General features: G+C 44.3%; 1 protein-coding gene across 1 annotated transcript in view; it reads left to right on the forward strand.

The window, feature by feature from the left end:
- DAXX (death domain associated protein) overlaps positions 1-18,831 on the forward strand; it is an 894,338-nt gene extending 875,507 nt beyond the window's left edge. Inside the window, exon 8 of the mRNA XM_044083553.1 lies at positions 18,404-18,831. Within this exon, the coding sequence (XP_043939488.1) occupies positions 18,404-18,463 (60 nt within the window). The 3' untranslated portion in view covers positions 18,464-18,831. The remainder of the gene's footprint in view (positions 1-18,403) is intronic.
- Positions 18,832-20,601: the final 1,770 nt, after the last annotated feature.

Below are 20,601 nucleotides of genomic sequence, written 5' to 3' on the forward strand. Positions count from 1 at the left end.
CATCCTTCAGTACTCAAGTGATAGATGTCATTCTGGAGGCAAGGAGGTCTAGTACTAGAAAATCCATTGCTGAAAAATGGAAGAGATTCTGTTCCTGGAGCCAAACACAGGAGATGGACACAACTGTGCCCGGTTTACCACTCATTCTTCAATACTTAACTGAGATGCTTCACAAGGGCCTTTCCTTTTCTTCCATCAAAATTCATGCCTCCGCCATCTCAGCTCATTATAATACAGAGCCACCCCTCTTCTCTCATCCACTGCTGAAGCAATTCCTCAGAGGGGCCAAAAACTTAAGACCACCCAGGAGTGCCCCTACTCCAGTCTGGAACCTTAACTTTGTATTGGAAAAGCTCACTCTACCTCCTTTGAGTCAGCTGCAAATGCAGAGTTGAAATTTCTTTCTTGGAAAACAGCTTTCCTCCTAGCCATCACTTCAGCAAGAAGGGTGTCTGAATTACAGGCCCTCATGGCAGTGGCCTTTCATCATCTTTCATGCAGACAGGATGTCCCTCAGCACCAATCCGTCCTTTATGCCCAAGGTGGTATCCAGTGTGGCCCTTAATTAGTCCATTCATTTGCCAACCTTCTTTTCTAATCCACAGGACAAAGGGGAACGAATACTGCACTCATTGGACGTGCACAGACAACTTAAATTTTACTTGGACAGGACTAAGCCTCTCAGGAAGTCTGAACAGCTGCTAGTTGCATTTGCTGCAGGGGCAGAGGGTAAGGCCATTTCAAAGCAAACCATTTCTAAGTGGATAAGGCCATTGCATTCATTTCTGCTATAAGCAGCATGGAAAACCTACCCCACAGGGGATAAGACCACATTCAACCAGGGCCTCATCTACCTCTACAGCCTTTCTCAGAGGTGTCCCTACCAGGGACATCCTAGAAGCTGCTACCTGGAGTTCTGTACATACCTTCACCAAGCATTACCACTTGCCAGTTTTTTTTCTAAATCCAGAGCTGGTTTTGCCACTGCAGTCTTGCAGGGCCTTATAGCTGGTCCTAATGCTATATAACTGCCTCCTCCCTTCCTTAGCTTTGGGAATTTACCCAAATGTAATGACTGCAACAGTGAAACACGAAGAACATAGTACAGTTGTGTACACTTACCTTAACTGTAGATGGTCTAGTGTATTCACTGTTGCAGTCCTGGTTACCCTGCCTCCAACCCCCTGACTTCTATTGACTATACATATATTCTTGCTTACTGTGCATAGAGCTTTCTGGTATATTTGCTTTTTGTTGAAGGTGTAACCTTGTATATAATTGCTTCCCATTATGGGGGCACCTGACATCTGGGGCAAGAAAAGCTGATGTAATGGCATCTGCTGCATGCTTTATACCCCTAACTACCTGACGTCATGGAAGATGAGACGGCAACTGACGCAGGACCCAAGACTTTGATAATCAGGCCGACTGAGGGCTACCTGCAAGCAGATAACCCAAATGGTAATGACTGCAACAGTGAATACACTCAAACAACAGTGTACACAACTGTACTTTCTTCATCCTCTTCTTCTAAGAAGTGACCTTCCCCGGTTCCTAGCACTTCCGAACCACCTAAAAAGGTTTCTAAGCAGCCTTCAGTGTTGAAGAGTTCCACAGCACCGAATGGCAAAAAAGATTCGGCACCTACCAAGACTTTGGAGTCAACTTCAACTGCCTCAGCACCAAGAGACTCGTTGTTACCGGAGCATTCAGATATTATTTTTGTTCCAAGATCAAGATATTCGCCTTCTATTGACCCATTCAAGGATAGACCACCAAGCCCCTTTGTCGCTGCGAGACACCCTAGGTCTCCTTCGACTGCTTCAGTTCGATCCACCAAGAGTCTCTCTGAATCGACATTATGAGACTGATGGATCAGCTCCTAATGGAGAGGGGTTTGTCTTCGGTTCCTAGCCAACCAGCACTGGGACCAGCCCTATTACACCACTATCCATTATTCCTCCTCCAGCTCCTGTTGAGTCATTGGAGCCCACAGTTCCAAAATTCCTGGCTTTGACTGTCTCCGTTCCGGTAGTAACTTCTCCATAATCAAGGGTTGCCTTGAGCTCCTTCGGGCTTTTGGCACTGGAGATGACCTGGAGTCGAGACTCCCTTGCTGGTTCTGAGGTGCATGGATCAACTTCATTAATTTTGGAGCCTTCCATGACCCTCAGTGCTTCGGCTTTCATTGGCTCAACCCAGACTTCGGTTTCAGGGGTCACCTCCTTGATGTGGGGTTGGACCTCTGTTCTGAAGGAGTCTATTTCGGTTCCAGGCTCCCATCCCTCTATGGGGAGACATTCTTCCGTATCATTTGAAGGCTTTGTCCATTGGGGACTTCACAGTCTCTGCCACCCCTGTTGGACCTGACTTTTACATCTCCTGGACCTGAGCTTCCATTAGTCTCTACCCTGGGACAAAGGGCACAAGAGCCCCAGGAAAGACCCTCTTTGGTGGCTTGCTCTTCGGACACTTCCCAGGAACATTCCCCCCGAGGAAGTACTTGCAAAGAAGAAGTGCAAGAGGAAGCACTTAGACTCCCCTGGAAGAGTCCTTCACTGAAGATAGCAACTTTGATGAAGGAGAAAGTTCTCCCAGGTCACCCCATTGATGATTCCTTTGGGGACATCCAAGAGATCCTGAAGCAGGGGGTGGCTGGTCTTCTTTCCAACCTTCTTCAGAGGAGTCTGTATATCTGGAGGCTTTTCGTGCCCAACCTTCTACTTATTGGATCTCTCCGCCTGCTGACGAGCTTATTAAACTGATCACTCAGTGGGCGTGGACGATGCCTGACTCCATGGAACTGATCCCCAAGAGACCTGACCAGATCCTTTCTGCCTCCAAGGGACAACAACATTGGTCTAAAGGTATATCCGTGGATGCTAGTGTTAGCGGCAGCTAAGAAGGAACTTGCCGAGGAAAGTCCAAATATCCATTCTTCTAACAAGGAGTCTGCGACTATGGATAGGTTCGGGAAGCGCATTTATGCTTCTTCAACCTTTGCTCTCTGGGCCTTCAACTACATGGCACACTTTGAGGTTACAGAAGGATCTAGTCAAAGAACTCTCGGACACCCTCTCAGGAGCAGTAGCTGAAGGGGTATGGAGCAAAGTTACTTCTCAGCTCGCCACCCTCGAAGCAATTTTAACTCGTCCATGAGGCTGATTGCCCATGCAGCTGAAGGGACAACAAGAGTGGCAGGTTCAGGCATACCCATTAGAAGGCACTCCTGGATGCATTTGTGTGGCTTTGTGGAGCCGTTTAAAGCACATTCATCAATGCTCCATTTGACGGCTCATCCCTTTTTGGCCCTAAGGTAAAAGACACTGTGGCCAGGTTGTGAGAAAGATGGGAAGACTCTTTCTGACATAGGCGTTCATTTGTCTACTCCTCAACAGCCATACTCTAGGAACCAGAGAAGTGGGAGACTATGGTTTAAAAAAATGCCAAGGGCCTTTTCAAGACTCGCTTGGCAAAGACTTTCCCCAGGGCAGAGGGGGAAGTAATGGACGATGCCCTAGAGGCATAATTGGCCCGCAGAAACTAGGGGCTCAGAGATTCCCTGTCTGGTACTTCCTATCAGCACTCCTAAACAGAGGCCTGATTGTCTTCCTCTGGAGGCAGTCGGGGGATGGTTATCCCTGTATCAATCCACCTGGCAACTGATAACTTCGGACACATAGGTGCAGGGAATAATATCCAGAGGTTACAATATCCCACTTTCTATAAGTCCAAAATCCCAAAAAAGACTTCCGGATAGTCTATCCAATAACAGGGAAGCAGCAGTAGTGGAAATTCAAACACTGCTCAACAAGAGTGTCATCCAAAAAAGTCCCACCAGACTAAATAGGATCCAGGTTTTACTCGAGGTTATTTTTAGTGCCCAAAAAAAGCAGGGGACTGGAGACCCATTTTGGATCTCAGCCAGTTCAACAAGGCAGTACAGCAAATCAAATTTCAGATGGTCTCGGTACAGTTCATACTTCCATTTATGGAAAAGGATGATTGGATGTGCTCTATAGCCCTCCAGGAGGCATATTACCATATAAAAATGGACAAACGCTCCAGGAAGTTCCTGCGCTTCTGGCTGGGAGCCAGTCATTTCCAATTCAGAACACTGCCCTTTGGACATACCTGCCCCCCCCCCCCCCCCCCCGGGGTGTTCACCAAATGCATGGCAGTGGTAGCAGCTCATCTCAGACTGCAAAGATTTCAAGTTTTTCCATACCTCAATGACTGACTCCTCACAGCTACCACCAGGCGTCAGAACGGGCAAGAGATTACACTCCATCTCTAGGCATCATAATGAATTACGGAAAGTCAAATTTGCAACCTTCGCAACAACTAGAATTCATCGGAACCCTGTTGAACACAGTTGTTTCACTTCCACTGGAAAGGGTACAGAGGATCAGATCTCAGGTCAGCCAAATTATCCAGAGCAAAAGTGTTCCAACCAGATTAATCCTACAAGCATTAGGCTCGATGGCAGCCTCAATCACTCTTGTTCCCTTAGCAAGATATCCCATGCAAATCTTACAATGGTTACTAGCCTCCCACTGGTCTCTGATAGATCAGACAATGTCTCACCCAATCTTGATTACCAGTCACTGCAAACAGGGTCTTTCGTGGTGGCTCCACTCCCAATGCTATTTTTTCGGGCCAACCATTCATCCTTCTGCAACCCTAAGCCATAGTGACCACGGAAGCTTCCTAGATGGGGGGGCATTATCTGGGAAGGACAGTCTAAGGCACATGGTCCCAACTGGAGGCCAACTTGCACATTAATATTCTAGAGATGAGGGCACTGCTATTAGCATTGCAAGTATTTCAGGATACCTTTCCTCTAGGAACAGTAGCAGTACAGATGGACATCATGTCGGTAGTCTGGTATAGCAACAAACAGGGGGAAACAAATCTTATCCATTGTGTCGAAAAGCCCTCCGAGTTTGGCAATGAATGATTTTGTCCAACTGCTTTCTCACAGCAATGCACATTCTGGGAAGCTCCACCTTGATAGTGGACAAACTGAGCATAACCATTCTCATGCCTCACGAGTGATCTCTCAATCCTGTGGTGGCGAAGGAGATTTTTCGTCACTGCGGCCAACCTTGCTACAATATTTTTGGATCCCCCTCTAAACAACATGTGCAGCAGTTGCTTTGCCCTAATCCCTCCTCTGAGGGAGTCACCCAGAGAAGCTCTTCTCCACGATTGGCCCCCAGTCTTCTCTATGCCTTTCCCCCAACTCCTTTGATATCCCAGTTTCTAAAGAAAGCCAAGAGGTCGGAGAACTCCAGAATCCTCATTTCCCCCTTTTGGCCTTGCCAAGTTTGGTTTCCCCTCCCTTTGGCCTCATCTTCTTTGGAAACCATGGATACTGGACCTAGCTCCAGATCTACTGTCTCATCCAGAGGGCAGAGCTCATCCGAACCTCCAGTCTGAAGTAGTTAACTTCATTTTATCTGCAGTCTGTGGGTATACAGATCCATATCGGATCCGAGCCGGCAACTTTTTTTCTAGCATCTGCTCCAAGCTCTGAGTTCCTCCCCTTACCCATAATGCCCTACCATCTCCTATCTTCCCCCAGATCTCGTTTGCCGCACCAGTAGTGTGCATCGCGGTCTCCTTTGCTCTGAGCTCAGGGATAGTAAGTAGAAATGTTTTCCTGATATCTAGGTGTGCTTGACTAGGATTTCCCTTCCTCCCCTTCTGTAGTATCACGTTTGGTTGTTGGTGTAAAAAAAAAAAAATCCCCCGTGGGTTCTGGATCCCTGCCTGGATCCAGTTTCCCATCTGTCGGGGACACGTCATCCCGATCTGGGCAGCCTCAAGCTAACAGCTTGGTTGCTCCAGTTCCGTTAATTGCCAGGACTCCCGGTCTTTCATCCCAGGTAAAATCCATTCTGATGGCCTCTCTTAAAGACTCCACTAGAAAACTTTATTTCAGTAAATGGAAGCGTTTTTCCATTTGGGCATCACAGAGAAAAATAGATCCCTTTACAGCCCCTGTTCCAGCGGTGTTGGACTTCCTGTCTGGTATCTTTCAGCAAGGAGCTAGTTCCTCCACAGTTAAAGTACAGTTGGCAGCCATTTCCAGTTTTCATGTTGGTGAAGACAACATGGCCTTAGCCTCCTCTAGGCTGTGTAAGGCTTTTCTTAAAGGTACTTTTCCCCTGTCAAGGATTCTGTACCTCCTTGGGACCTTACTTTTGTTTTACAGGCATTAGTGGCTCCTCCTTCCGAACCTGCAGCTTCGGTGGTCTTAAAATTTTTGTCCTGGAAGACAGCTTTCCTAGTCGCCATCACATCAGCTAGGAGTGTGTCTGAGCTTCAAGCTCTGTCTGCTGTGCCTCCGTATGTGGTCTTCCATAAGGATAGGGTCTCCCTGCATACTTAACCCTTCCTTCTTACCTAAAGTGGCATGTGAAGCAAACATAAGCCAGCCCATTAATCTGCCCGTTTTCTTTCCCAACTTCCAAAATAAAGGTGAATACAAACTCCATTTGTTAGATGTTCATAGACAACTTTGTTTTTATCGTTATATAACGAAGTCTTTCTGCAAGACTGACCAATTGTTTGTTTCCTTTTCCAAAGCATTTATGGGAAAAGCTATTTCTAAAGTTTCTTTAGCCAGATGGATCACTCTTTGCATTTCACATGCCTATAAAGCAAAAGTTTTATCTCCTCCTGGTATAGTTAAGGCTCACTCTACCAGGTCCATGGCGACTTCTGCTGCTTTTTTGGTCCAGGGTACCTTTGGATGATATTTGTGCAGCAGCGACATGGGCCAATTCACATACCTTCATTTCCCATTACAAATTGGATCTGATTTCGAGGGGTAGAGCATCCTTTGGCTCTGCAGTGCTCAGGAATATCCTTCCTTAAGGGCCTCCCAGGATCAGAGTAGCTGGGGACTCTGTCCCACAGGTTGCAGATAAAATGAAGTTAACTACTTCAGATAAAGAAGTTATGTACTCACCGTAACGTTCCATCTGAGTAGTTATACTTCATTTTTCTGCAACGTTCCCTCCCTCCGTCCCCCAGACCTTATCCTGTTTTCAGGGTTGGTTTTTGGGTTGAGTTGCATATATATATAGTTGCAGCAAACTCGATCTGAGGGAAGATAGGAGATGGTAGGGAATTATGGGTAAGGGGAGGAGCTCGGAGCAGATGCTAGAAAAAAAGTTGCCGGCTCGGATCCGTATACCCACAGGTTGCAGAAAAATGAAGTATAACTACTCAGATGGAACGTTATGGTGAGTACATAACTTCTTTTTATCTTAAGTTCACGGCGGGGCTTCTCCAATTCCCATGATTACCAGGCATCCTTCACTTTCCTTTCCTGTCCGTCAAATCATTGTGGCCCATCACAAACCTTCAACTAGGAAACTGCATCAGTGCAAATAGGCACAATTTGCAACTTGGGCCCTTATGAACGAACTTGATCCTTATTCAACCCCTGTTCATAACGTTTTGGATTTTTTAGTTAGTGTTAGTCAGTCTGGTTCCTCTTCCTCAACAATTAGTCCATTTAGCAGCAATCTCAAACTTCCATATGGGGTGTGATGGATCATCCCTTATGTCACACCAACTTTGTAAAGCCTTTTAAAGGGGGGGTCCTAATGTTAAGACCTTCATTTAAAGAACCCATTCCTCCTTGGGATCCAACACTAGTTCTTCAGTCCCTTACTTTGTATCATTTTGAACCATCAGCTACTTGTGACTTAGTTTTTGTCTTGGAAAACGTTATTTTTAGTGGCTATCACATCTGCCAGAAGAGTATCTGAACTTAGGCCTTGTCCTGCAAACTACCCTACATAATATTTCACAAAGACAGGGTCTCCCTTAAGACTAATCCTTCCTTTTTACCGAAGGTAGTCTCACAATCTTAATATTAATCAGACACTTCAACTACCAGTCTCTCTTTCTAATTTTTCTAGTAAAAGGGAGTATTCCTTTCATTCACTAGACGTCCACAGAACAAAGGATTTCAGAAAATCTGACCAACTATTTGTTGCTTTTTCCTCACATTTTTTAGGTAACCCTGTTTCCAAGGTTACTTTGGTGAAATGGCTCAAAGATTGTATCACATTTATTTGTCAATCAAAAGGGCTCAGCCTTTCACGTCCAATAAAAGCCCACTCAACTATAGGGGTGGCAACTTCTGCAGTTTTTCATGCCAGAGCTTCTTTAGATGACATTTGTGCAGCAACCACTTGGTCTTCTCCTCATACTTTTATCACTCATTACAAATTGGATCAGGTCTTTAGAGGACGAGCATCATTCGGTTTGATGGTGCTTAAGAATACGCTTCCGTGAGACCTCCCAGGATTCAGGTAGCTAGGGACACACTGTCCCACAGTCAGGGATTATGTGAAGATTGACAACATTAGATAAGTTCTGTCTTACCATAATGTTCCATCTGTGTTTTTGATCTTCACTAATATCTGACATTCCCCCCTCCTTCCCCCAGCCTGAGACTGTTGGATTGAATTTTTCCAGAACTGGTTTCATGTTAGGGACACATATCTGCTGTCTTATTCTTATTTGCTAATTGTCTGCCACTATTTTGGGCAAACTCGATCCAAGGTAATTTTGAGAGGAGCATTATGGGTAAAGCCTAGCTGGAGAGTTTTTTGTTTAAGATAATTTGCATAGTAGAATAGTTTTTGGCTGAGGTTGCTGCTACAAGTGGGAGACTAAATTCAAGTTGAGAAAAGTGTATTCTTTTTGCCAATTCCTGATCTGGCTGAGTAGGGTAGATAGAGAAGGGGGGCTGTTTTGTACCCATAAAAGGAGGGCATTATTATAGGTTCATAGGTGTGTACTAGGCTAATGGCCCTGGAGCCTTTACAAGCCTACCCCATAGAATTACCCTGGCATCGTGCCACCCAACCTTAGTCACGAGTGGCTCTGTTGAGTAGAACCACTGGAATGATCCACTGGGTGAATTTTCTATTTCACATCCATTCATCAAGATTTCTCTTGAAGGGGGCCAGTGAGATGCTCTGTTTGACATGTATGGGAAGTCTGTCCCATAGCATGGGTAGTCTGTGGGTTATGAACCTATCCCTCCAGCACGTTCTGTTGATTGTGGTAATGAGGTTGAGGTCTCTAGAGTGTGTGGTGCGGAGGGATTGGGATTTCTTTCGATGTAGCATTTCTAACAGAGCTGGGTCAGACTTGGCTTTGTAAGTCAAGCAGAGATCGCCTCTAAGTACGCAGTATGAGACCGAGAATAGTTGGAGTTTTTTTAATTTTTCCATATAGGACAAGTGTTTAAGGCCTAGGATCCTCTTTGTGAGGTACTATTACGGCCTCCCAGTTGCAGATGTCTAGTGAAGTACATGCCAAATATTGCACTATGTGATTGGCCTAATGAGGGAAGAGTCGAGGGAGACAATGACCTCTTTCTTCCTGGCTACAAAACCCTTAGTAATGAGATGTACCACATAGAAGGACTTTCTGACCACAGTGGCAATGTGGTGGTCAAAAGAGAGGTTGCTGTCGACCTCTGTTCCCAGATCTCTTATAATGCCTTGTGTGTTCAGTGGGCTACCATCGATGTAGTAATTCATGGGAACTGGGTTTTTCTCAAAGGGGATGACTACACATTTTTTGACATTGAGCTTAAGGCCATGGTTCTGACACCAGTTGGTGGACTCAGTGAGGCCTTTCTGTAGGATGTCAACATCATTGGGGAGTTAATAATGGCTCCCAACATGCAATCTGCAAACTTTGTCACCCAGAGTCCCTTCGTGTTGACGTGGACTTCTGAGAATAGATACCAAACAGGAGAGGACCCAGGACTGATCCCTGTGGGACTTCACTCGTGACTGGTCAGCAGTCTGACTTGAAGTCAGTTACTTTCACACTGCGGGTTTTATCTGTGAGCCAGTTTGCAACCCATTTAGTGATGTAGGGGTTGACGCCTAGCTTAGTGAGTTTTTCTATGATTCCTGAATGGGGAATGGTTTCAAAGGCCTTGGCCAGATCAAGGTAGGCTGTATGAACCACCTTGCCTTCATCCACAGCTCTGGTTACTGACTCAAAGAAGTCGACCAAGTTGAGCAGGCATGATCTACCCTTCACAAAACCAAACTGCGAGAGAAACAGAGTTTGGAGATTCCCTATATCCTTGTTTATTAGGTCCATGATGCGTTCCATAGCTTTGCATATTAGACTTGTCAGGCTGATGGGGCGATAGTTCCCAGGCTCTGTAGTCGCACCTCCTTTGTGGAGAGGGATGACTGTAGCAGTGCACCGTTTGGTAGGGACAAAGCATGAGGTGAGGCTGTGATTGAGCAGAGCACACAGGTGAGGTGCCAGTTCACTCTGTAGTTCATGTAGAACACAGCCCGGGATGTTGTCAGGTCCCATAGAAGCTGTATTCTTGGCAGTGGACAGTGCTGTTTTAACCTGTGCAGCAGTAATACTGGGTGCCTGGCAATCTACTGGTATTAGGATTGGCCCTTTGGATGGGGGGAGAGGGGTAAAGTTGGCACTGAATCTGTCGGCCAATGTATTGGCAATATGTGTTGGCTCAGTATAGAAGCTACTATTGTGCAGTAGCTCAGAGCAAATCTGGATATTGCCGTGGAGATTCTTTACATAACTGTGGAAGGCCTTGTGGATGTTCATCGTGTTTCACTGTTGCAGTCATTACTCTTGGGTTATCCTGCTGGCAGGCTACTCGCAGTCGGCCTGAATTCCAAAGTCCTGGTCCAGCGTTGGTTGCTGTTGCCTCTTCCCTGACGTCAGTCAGCCGATGCCATTTTCTTCAGTCTTTCTTGCCGTGCAGTGCCCGAAGCAAAAGCAGTTCGCAAGTGCCGGTCAGCCGACTCCTGAGATTTTCGAAATCAAATTTCTGATCCGAAGTCTTCAATAAAGCTAAGTACCCCGTTGGGGAAACTTTTTTCTTGCTCCAGACCGATGTCAGAAAAAGTTAACAATTGTATTTCTTGTGGGAAGCAAATACCTCATAAGGATTTTCATTCTTACTGTATTCCTTGCCTAGGCCCTGACCGCAACGTTGCTAGTTGTCGGTTTTGTGCTAGATTTAACCAACGCACTATTAAGCGTCGGTACGATTTTGCTTTTCATTACTTTGGCCGAAGGTTTAATTATATAATGCCATCGGAACAGCCGACGACCGGTTCATAAAAAGCACAAGGAAAAGGAAAAAGACAGGCATCCTAGATCCAAAACCGACGACGAGGCCTCCGCTAGGCCAGTCGCCGGTTCTCAGTGAGGCGCTTTCGCAGCCCCTGACACCTTCTACCTCAGAGCCACAGGCCGCTTCCAACAACCACGCGTAGAATACCAGGCCTTTGGATACTCAAGGTATTGGACACTCGGAAATTATTTCCTCAGATGGGTCCGGAGCCACTGAGCAGGCATCGGCTTCTGAGGGTGTTTTCAGACCTATACAGTTATATGGTCAAGCCAACCTCAGCTTCTAAGGCAAAGACTCAAACAGCCTTAAAGACAAAGAAACAAGTACAGCATTCTCCTGGACAGACTTCCATGCCTAAGAAACAGATGCTTAAAAAGGCCGAAGACCTAATTACTTTGATCAGGGGTTCCCATCCCCCTCCTGATAAGAGGCCTAAGCAAGCCACTGAATATGATTCTTATGATCAGGTTTCCATTTCCTCTGACTCCTCTTCAGAACAGGTATACTCTCTTCCTCCCTATGAGGATTCTGATGCTGAAGAATCTATTCCTTTGGCCTCTCCTCCTGAGGATTATTCTTTTGGGGAAACCCTGCATACCATGAGGGAGCATTTTCACTGGGAAAACCAAGATTACACAGAATCTAAGAAAAGGCTCAGAGACTTTCTTTTACTGCCTCAGCACAGACCTCTTGCTATTCCACCTGTTCTAGACATTGTAGATGTATTTTCAGAGTCCGGCCTATCTCCTGACTCTTTACACCCCTGCACCCGTTAAGCCAGACAGGTACTACAAGGTTCCAGATTCTCATAAATTTCTATATAAAAACCCTGCTGCTGACCCAGAAACTATATCTCAGGGTCCCAAAGGGGTCAAGGCTTCCATTGCAAAAAAACCTGTCCCCTCTGATAGGGATTCTAGAGCACTGGACAGATGGGAGAAAAAGGTTTACACCTCTACTACCTTGGCTGTAAGGGCTTTAAATTGTCAGGTTCATATGCTTAAATATCAGCAATACTTAATGTCACTGCTAAAACAGAAAATGTTGACAAGTTCTGAATGTTCTGAAAATAAGGAAATGCAGGATTTATTGCATGCAGCTGAACAAGTGGGAAAGCATACTTTGCAATGTGGTTTTGATTCACTGGAGGCCTCTTGCAGGGCCGCTGTTACAGGCTCTGTCATTACAAGGCATGCTTGGTTAAAGGAACAGAATCTGCCCGATCATGTTAAAGCAAAATTATTGGATGCTCCATTACAGCATGATACTTTGGTGTTAAGGCAGAAGAGGTCTTAAAGAAAATGGAGGATAAAGCGAAATCTGTGCAGACAGTAAAGGATTTCTTACAGGTACAGCCACCCAGATTTAGCAGGAACTGGCCTTCAAAGAATTGGTCCTTTCCAGTGTCAGACGGACCACAAAGAGGCAGGTAGAGACGCCCTAGAGGGAGACCCCAGCCCCAAGGCTCATACAGGCCTAAACAATGGGGTGCTTCTACCTCCAAAAGCAGAGAAGACAAATCACAGCCATATAGGAAACCGTCCCAATGACTTTCCTCTGCCAATGCCAAGCACTGATCTTTTAACAGTATGCTTAGGGGGAAAGCTAGCACTTTTTTCACAAAATTGGCACATGATCACCCAGGACAAATGGGTCTTGAATATAGTCTCTCAGGGCTACAGGTTCCACTTTCACGCCCTTCCAAAGACAAAAGGTATGTCAGACCTGCCACACAATCAATGGGCAGAGGCACAAAAGCAAGTTTCATTCCTCATGGACATGAGGGTTATTCAGCTAGTACCACAGCAAGAGCAGGGACAAGGATTTTACTCAAGACTTTTCTTGGTACCCAGAAAGGACAAAGCCTGGAGACCAATTCTGGACCTGTCTATTCTAAACACTTTTCTGGACATTCCAAAATTCAAAATGTTGACGCTGCAGCAGCTTCTGCCCATGCTGGGCAAGAAGGCTTGGCTGGTAACTTTGGACCTCAAGGAGGCATACCTGCATGTCCCAATCAGACAATCTTGCAGAAGATACCTCAGATTCATAGCAGGCTCAATGCACTACCACCAATTCTCTGCACTGCCCTTTGGCTTATCTACTGTGTCCAGGGTCTTCACAAAATGCCTGGTACCAGTAATTGCATTTTGCAGACAAAGAGGAATTCAAATATATCCCTACTTGGACGACTGCCTTATTCAAGCAGAGAACTAAGACATTCTACTGAAGCATCTGACGTTTGTAAAAAGATTACTAATTTGCCTAGGGTACACAGTAAACGAAAAGAAATCAAAACTAGTACCCTCTCAAGAGATAATATTCCTAGGTGCAAGCTTAAATACAACTGCCCAGATGGCTTATCTCACGCCAGACAAACAAAGGCAACTGACTTCTTATTTCGAAAAGATGGTAACAAAGACCCAGTTATCTGCAAGAAAAATTCTGCAGGCTTTGGGCTTCATGGCATCCTGCATTCTGCTAATTCCATATGCAAGACTGCATATGAGGAAGCTACAATGGTATCTAAAAAGTGTTTGGACTCAACATTGCCACAGCCTGGAAACATTAATTACCCTCATTCCCTGCCTGCAACAGGAGTTTCGATGGTGGGCACAGGCCTGTCACCACAACAAGGGGACAGACATTTACTTTACCCACAGCCAGGCAAACACTAACAACAGATGCATCATATTATGCCTGGGGGGGCCCACATGGCAGGGAAATGTGTTCAGGGCACATGGCCTGCAAGCCAAATGCATCTTCATATCAATCAAAAAGAGATGCTAGCTGTACAGAATGCCCTGACAGCCTTCAAGGATCTACTCCATCCAGGACAACTGCTGATAAAGACAGACAATACTACAGTCGTGTGGTACATAAACAAGCAAGGAGGCACATATTCCTAACCCCTCTGCAGACAAGCCATGACTGTGGAACACAGCATTGACTTATCAAGTGCACCTGCACGCACAATTCCTGCCAGGAAAGACAAATACTCTGGCAGACGAACTAAACAGAAACCTCATGGACCCTCACGAGTGGAAACTCGATCCACAAGTCTTCAGCATGATGACAAGGAAATGGGGATGCCCAGACGTAGATCTATTTGCCTCCCCTCACAACTGCCAACTACAGAGATTCTGCACAAGGACTTATCACAAACAAGCATAGAAAGTGGATGCTCTATCATTCAGCTGGAAAACCCTTACAGTATATGCCTTTCCTCCACTGCCTCTCCTCCCCAAGGTACTCCTAAAGGTCAGACAAGAGAAGCCAAAAATGATACTGATTGCCCCAGACTGGCCACGCCAGCACTGGTATCCAATCCTAAAGAGCTTGTCTCAAGGCCCACCCTGGACGTTACCTCAAATTCTTCATCTACTGACCTAACAAAACAATCAGATCCTGCACAGCCAACTCAGAACCCTAAATCTGGCTGTCTGGCAGATAATATAACCACTCAGAACACACCTCTTTCTAAAGCAGTTATGGATGTTATTTTGGAGGCCAGGAGGCCCTGCACCAGAAAATGTTATGCAGAAAAATGGAAGAGATTCTGTGCTTGGAACCAGGCACAAGGAATTGACATGCTTGTACCAAATATTCCTCAGATTTTACAATACCTAACTGAGATGCTGGACAAAGGCCTAGCCTTCTCATCAATTAAGATCCATGCCTCTGCCTTTTCAGCTAATTTCTATGTGGACCCACCTATTTTTTCTCATCCACTGCTAAGGCAGTACCTCAGAGGGGCCAAAAACATAAGACCTCCAAGGAGAGCACCAATACCTACATGGGACCTCAATTTTGTCTTGGAAAAGCTAGCACTGCTTCTTTTTGAGCCAGCCAATACAGCCGAGATAAAATTCTTATCATGGAAAACAGCTCTGCTCCTAGCAATAACTTCAGCAAGAAGAGTCTCAGAGTTACAGGCATTAATGGCTGTGGAACCTTTTATTATTTTCCATCCGGACAGGGTTTCTCTAAGGACAAACCCAACATTTATGCCTAAGGTAGTGTCCATTGTGGCTCTTAACCAAACCATTCATTTGCCTACTTTTTATCCAAACCCACAGAATAAAGGGGAGAGACTTCTGCATTCTTTGGACATACACAGACAGCTATGCTTCTACTTGGACAAAACAAAAGCTTTCAGAAAGACTGAGAAACTTTAAGTGGCATATGCTGCAGGATCACAGGGAAAGGCTTTTTCAAAGCAGACTATATCAAAATGGATAGGCCACTGCATTAGTTTCTGCTATTCACAACATGGCAAATCAGTGCCTAAGGGCATTAGGCCACATTCAACCAGAGCAGCTGCCACTTCAGCAGCCTTCCTCAGAGGAGTACCAACCAATGATATTTTGGAGGCTGCAACTTGGACTTCAGTGCACACTTTTACAAAGCAGTACCACTTACCTCTTTACTCTAAATCCAGAGCAGGCTTTGCCACTGCAGTTCTGCAGGGCCTCATAGCCACTCTTAATTCTATTTAGGCCCAGCCACCCAATCTCAGCTTTGGGGTTCAACCCAAGAGTAATGACTGCAACAGTGAAACATGATGAACATAGTACAGTTGTGTACCTACCATAAATGTAGATGTTCGAGTGTATTCACTGTTGCAGTCCAGGTTACCCTCCCACCATCCCCCTTTCATTGCTGGGACTTATCTGTACTTCTCTATTCTATACAACCTATGTGGTGTATTTGCTTGTAGATGAAGGTAATATTTATGTTTGTGCATGCTTTTTTATAAGCAGAATTTTTAGCCTACCCTTTTGGGGGCATCTGACATCTGGGGCAAGAAAAACTGAAGAAAATGGCGTCGGCTGCATCTTTTATACCCCTGGTGCACTGACATCAGGGAAGAGGCGACAGCAACCGATGCCGGACCAGGACCTTGGAATTCAGGCCGACTGCGGGTAGCCTGCCAGCAGGATAACCCAAGAGTAATGACTGCAACAGTGAATAGACTCGAATATCTACATTTATGGTAGGTACACAACTGTACTTTGTCTTTATTATCTGCTCCAATTCTGTTTTCATAGCTAGCTTTAGAGGATTTGATGAGGGATCTCAACTTTTGCTGAGGCTGATAAGGGAGTTTTTCCAGTCTTGGGATTTCACCTTATTCAGCATCAGTTTCCTCCTCCTGTTATAGAGTTTGTTTATGGCAGGGGACCACCAGATTGGCTCCCTTTTTTTGGAGGAGAGCATCTTGGTTCTATTGGGTATGGCGAGATCCATGCATTTGTGTATGTGTTCGTACAGTGCATTGGTGTAAGATTTCAGTGGTCATGCAACTATTCTCCATTTGCATGGGTGCTGTGAAGTTAGCCACCTCTGTTTTTAGGATCCCAAAGTTAGCTTTGGAGAAGTTTTTCATTGTGATTACCTTTGGGGGGGGGGGGTGTGGATTTCCAAGGTGATTAGTTTGTGGTTAGATATAATCAGGGAAGAGTTGACTGTTGGTGTAGAGCTTTGGTCGCCCAATTTAGTAATGACCAGGTCAAGGATGTTGCTACCTCTAGTGGGGGTAAAAACGAGCTGGTCCAGGGCATTGGAATTAATGAATTCCAGGAAACCTTGGGCAAGTGTATTGGTACAGGAGTAGTTTTCCCAGTTGTATGCATTATCCACTTGTAAATTGAAGGTTTAGGATGGGTCTAACCAAATTCCAAAATATTTGAAAGAACCGGCCCATTCTAAATTTTGAGAATCTCTTCATTTTTTGTTTGATGTTGAATAGCTTAGGTTTTTTTCTGATTAACTGAGCATGTTTTTTTTTTCTTAGTTTATTGAAAAAAGGCTCTGGAAATCTCATTCTAGGTACTGTTATGTATCAAGGTGAGAGAATGGTTTTCATGATAAAGAACCATGCCATCTCTGTATAAAAGACGAGGAAGGTCTAGTGGAAGTGTCAAGTGAGAATGGGGCATTGAGGGACACTTTTGAGTAGAGGAGAACAGCTGGCTGTGATGAAGTTGTAGATGATTATGGATTGCTAATTTGACAGATAGCTGTGGAACCAGGGATGGCATCAAGACTAATGCCTTGATCTGTGAGGCAGTGTAAGAATGAGGTTTGTTAACCAAGTCAAATACCCTAGTGAGGTCTATGAAGATAGCTGCGGACAGCACACCTTTGTCCATAGTCATAAGAGTGTTGTCTGTAAGTGACAAGTGGAGGGGAATGTGCTCCTTACTGACCAGAAACCATGGTGTTTGTGAGAAAGAAGATATATGCTGATAATAATCAGTGAGTTGTAGATAAATAATTTTTGAAGATGTTAAACAGGGTTGGTAAGACAGATGAGGTGAACATCAGAAGAGTGTGTAGAATTTTTGTTTTGGAAGAGATTTGACTATAACAGTTTAAGATATTGAGCATGGTGCTTGTTGAGAAGCAGAAATTATAGGTGTGTTGGAGGTGTTCCACAGTGAAATCATGGCAGTGATAGATGAGCTGTGGCTGGTGGTTGCCTGTGCCTGGATGTCCGTGTAGGCAAGTTTGTTTTAGGAATGGGAAAATGCCTTTAGATAGGACTTTTTAAAGTGGAAAGGTGGGCCATATATTGTGGGAGAGGGTTGGGAGAGTAAATTTATTTGAGGGGACTTCTGCAAGAACATTAGATATCACTAAAGTGTTTGAGAAAATGTTCCGCGGAGAGGGAGAAGGCAGTGGGCCATGTTATACAGGGAAGTTTACATCAAGTACAGTTGACTGTCAATTTTTTGGGGCTGCGTTCAAGTGAATTTTGCTGTGCATCATTGATTCATTTTTGTTTCTTCTAATAGTTTGGTGATGTAATCCCCCTTTGTGGAGAAGGGTTTGCTTTCCATGAGTGCTAGTAGGCGTGGAACCTTGGGATATACATTTGATGATTGGGGATGGGAGAGAAGCAAAGCATGTCTCACACAAACACACACGCACTAACACATGTGTGCATGCACACACACACACACACACACACACACACACACACACACACACACACACACACACCTGTGTTAGTGGGAGCTAATGTGCTGTTCCACTGTAACCAGCAAGTTCAACTGATCTCTGGTAAAATATTGATAGGCCAGTAGCAACGAAAACTTTACTGCAGTGATCTTCAAGTATAAGATGCGCTTAACCCCATTCCTTTCAGATTTGCAGAATATTGTTTAATTTCCATTTTAGTACTAATCTCCACTAATAAATGTTTTTTTTTTCATTGTCTAGGTGAATGTAGCAACACAATGTGACCCAGAAGAGGTTATTGTATTATCGGACTCTGACTGAACAAGCCGTATATGAAGCATTGGGAATTAAAAGGCTTGTGAAACCTAAAAACATAACTTCATTAGCAGATTATAGGACATGTTCCTTGCTGCCTTGTAGGAGCACATTGGACACACAGCAGTGCTAGCCTTTTGGCTGTGCTCAGCTCATTTATTCAGAGGAAGCAGAGTCTACAAACACGGGTCAGCAGCACCAAACTGCAATTCAACCATTTCTCTCTCCTTTTTTTTTTTTTTTTTTTTCCTTTGGGAGGAGGGTGACAAATTTTGGACAGCCAAATTGCCAGCATATATTCTTCAGTCCTGCCTTTTTCATTTTCTTACTTTTTGATGGAAAGATTAAAAAAATAAAATTGCTTTAAAATTTTACTTGGTAGGTTGTTTGTTTCATACTGTGGATGTAATCTTCATATGCCTTTCAACCCTCCAGCCCCTTATCCCCAGGTCAAATGTATTTTTTTTTTTTTGCAAGGGGGCTAAGTCAGACTTACACCTGTCTCATTGGCTCATTTCCAGGTCAAGTACATTTTCAGAGAGGAGTAAAATTTATTAGCAGTGGTAAATGGAGAAGTAATAGCATATGATCTTCACCAATAGGAATTAGATGCAGGTGGATGTCTCTTCAGCCAGCTCAATTCCTTGAGCCGTACACGTCTCAGCAAGGGCTGATTCCTCTCCAGCACAGGTAAAACAAGTACATTTCAGGTAAAACAAGTACGTTGCCTGTGTCAATATTGTTTTGTTGTTGCCACAGGAGCATGATGTATTTTGGCAAGAAAGTGTGCAGTCACTTGGGCCATTCTCCATGCTAGATCTCCTTTCCAGAGAAGTGTGCAAAAGATAAGTATTCTACTGAGAAAATATATTTATTTTCTGTTTTTACTTTGGTGATTTTCGACTTCTGTTAGTGAAAGGTGTGACATCCAGCAAATATCCAATCAGACTGCCACTAATTAAATGTGACGTTCGGCTAATATCCCACTGAACTGCCACTAATAATGTGATGTCTCTCACTTAAAACTCCGGTCAGTAATTAAGGAGCCTCAATCCTCACTACTAACTCTCCGGTCAGTAATTAAGGAGCCTCAATCCTCACTACTAACTCCAGTGTGGGAGCGTCAAGGAAACACCAGAACACACAAGTAAAATTCCACAATGTCCCATAAGAACACAACGGAAACATATTGTATTTCCTGGGACTGAACTACATACCTCTGTCTACCCCAAATGTAATCCCTTATCGTACACTTCAGAGCAATGTGTTCCAGTTTAAGACCTCTGACTCGCTCACACTCAAAATGAATTTAAATCTCGCACACTCAAACACTTATGGGAAGCCTGACACAGATTTCCAGTTTTGTCCCCTCTCCTTGTGCAAATGGTAAAGGCTGCCATCAGAGTAATCGGGTCTACATGCCCTTCAAAGGGTGATCTGTTATTAAAAATTAAATATCAAAATAAAAGATAGCGATGACTAGAAGCAGCAGGCATTTGAAGTGACCTGGGGAGTATCAAACGGGTATAAACACTTTCTAATCTCTAGAGAACACACTGATTGTCAAGCCACAATGTAAAGAAATGAAAAACATTTAATTATAAGTAAAATGATTACAAGAATGTAAATCAGTAATTTTCATCTAAATAACTAAACTTTCCTAATCTAACTAGAGAATACTGTCCCTAATCTAATCTAAAACAAAACAACAAGGCAAAGGCAGGCTTATACTTCTGGTGAGTCCTTTTTCTGGGTATCTTCTGCACAACACTGTGACTGTAACTCTCAACTAACTGCTTTTCAGCTGACTCCAGCAGTTTCTTTTATAGCCCAGGTTAACAGTCTCAACTGTCTTATTTTAAAAATAATAGTCAGCTGTCAGCTGTTTGAAATTTTGTTTTTCCTGTAAATCAGCTGTTCAAATAATCACCTAGCAACCAGGAACATTCTAATGACATCACCTACTGATTACCTGGTCTCCACAGGCAGTTTATATTTTAGAATCTCCCTCACAAACTTGTGCAATTAGAAATGTATCAAAATAATGACAGATTCTTTAAACATTTTGTATAAGCAGGGAAATGCTCAACATTTTAAAAAACATATTTACATTTTTACAATTAGACATGCTGCCATACAATACA

This window comes from Protopterus annectens, chromosome 9.part0, assembly GCF_019279795.1.
Source record: "Protopterus annectens isolate FY-2018-M chromosome 9.part0, PAN1.0, whole genome shotgun sequence".
NCBI classification, from domain to species: domain Eukaryota; kingdom Metazoa; phylum Chordata; order Ceratodontiformes; family Protopteridae; genus Protopterus; species Protopterus annectens.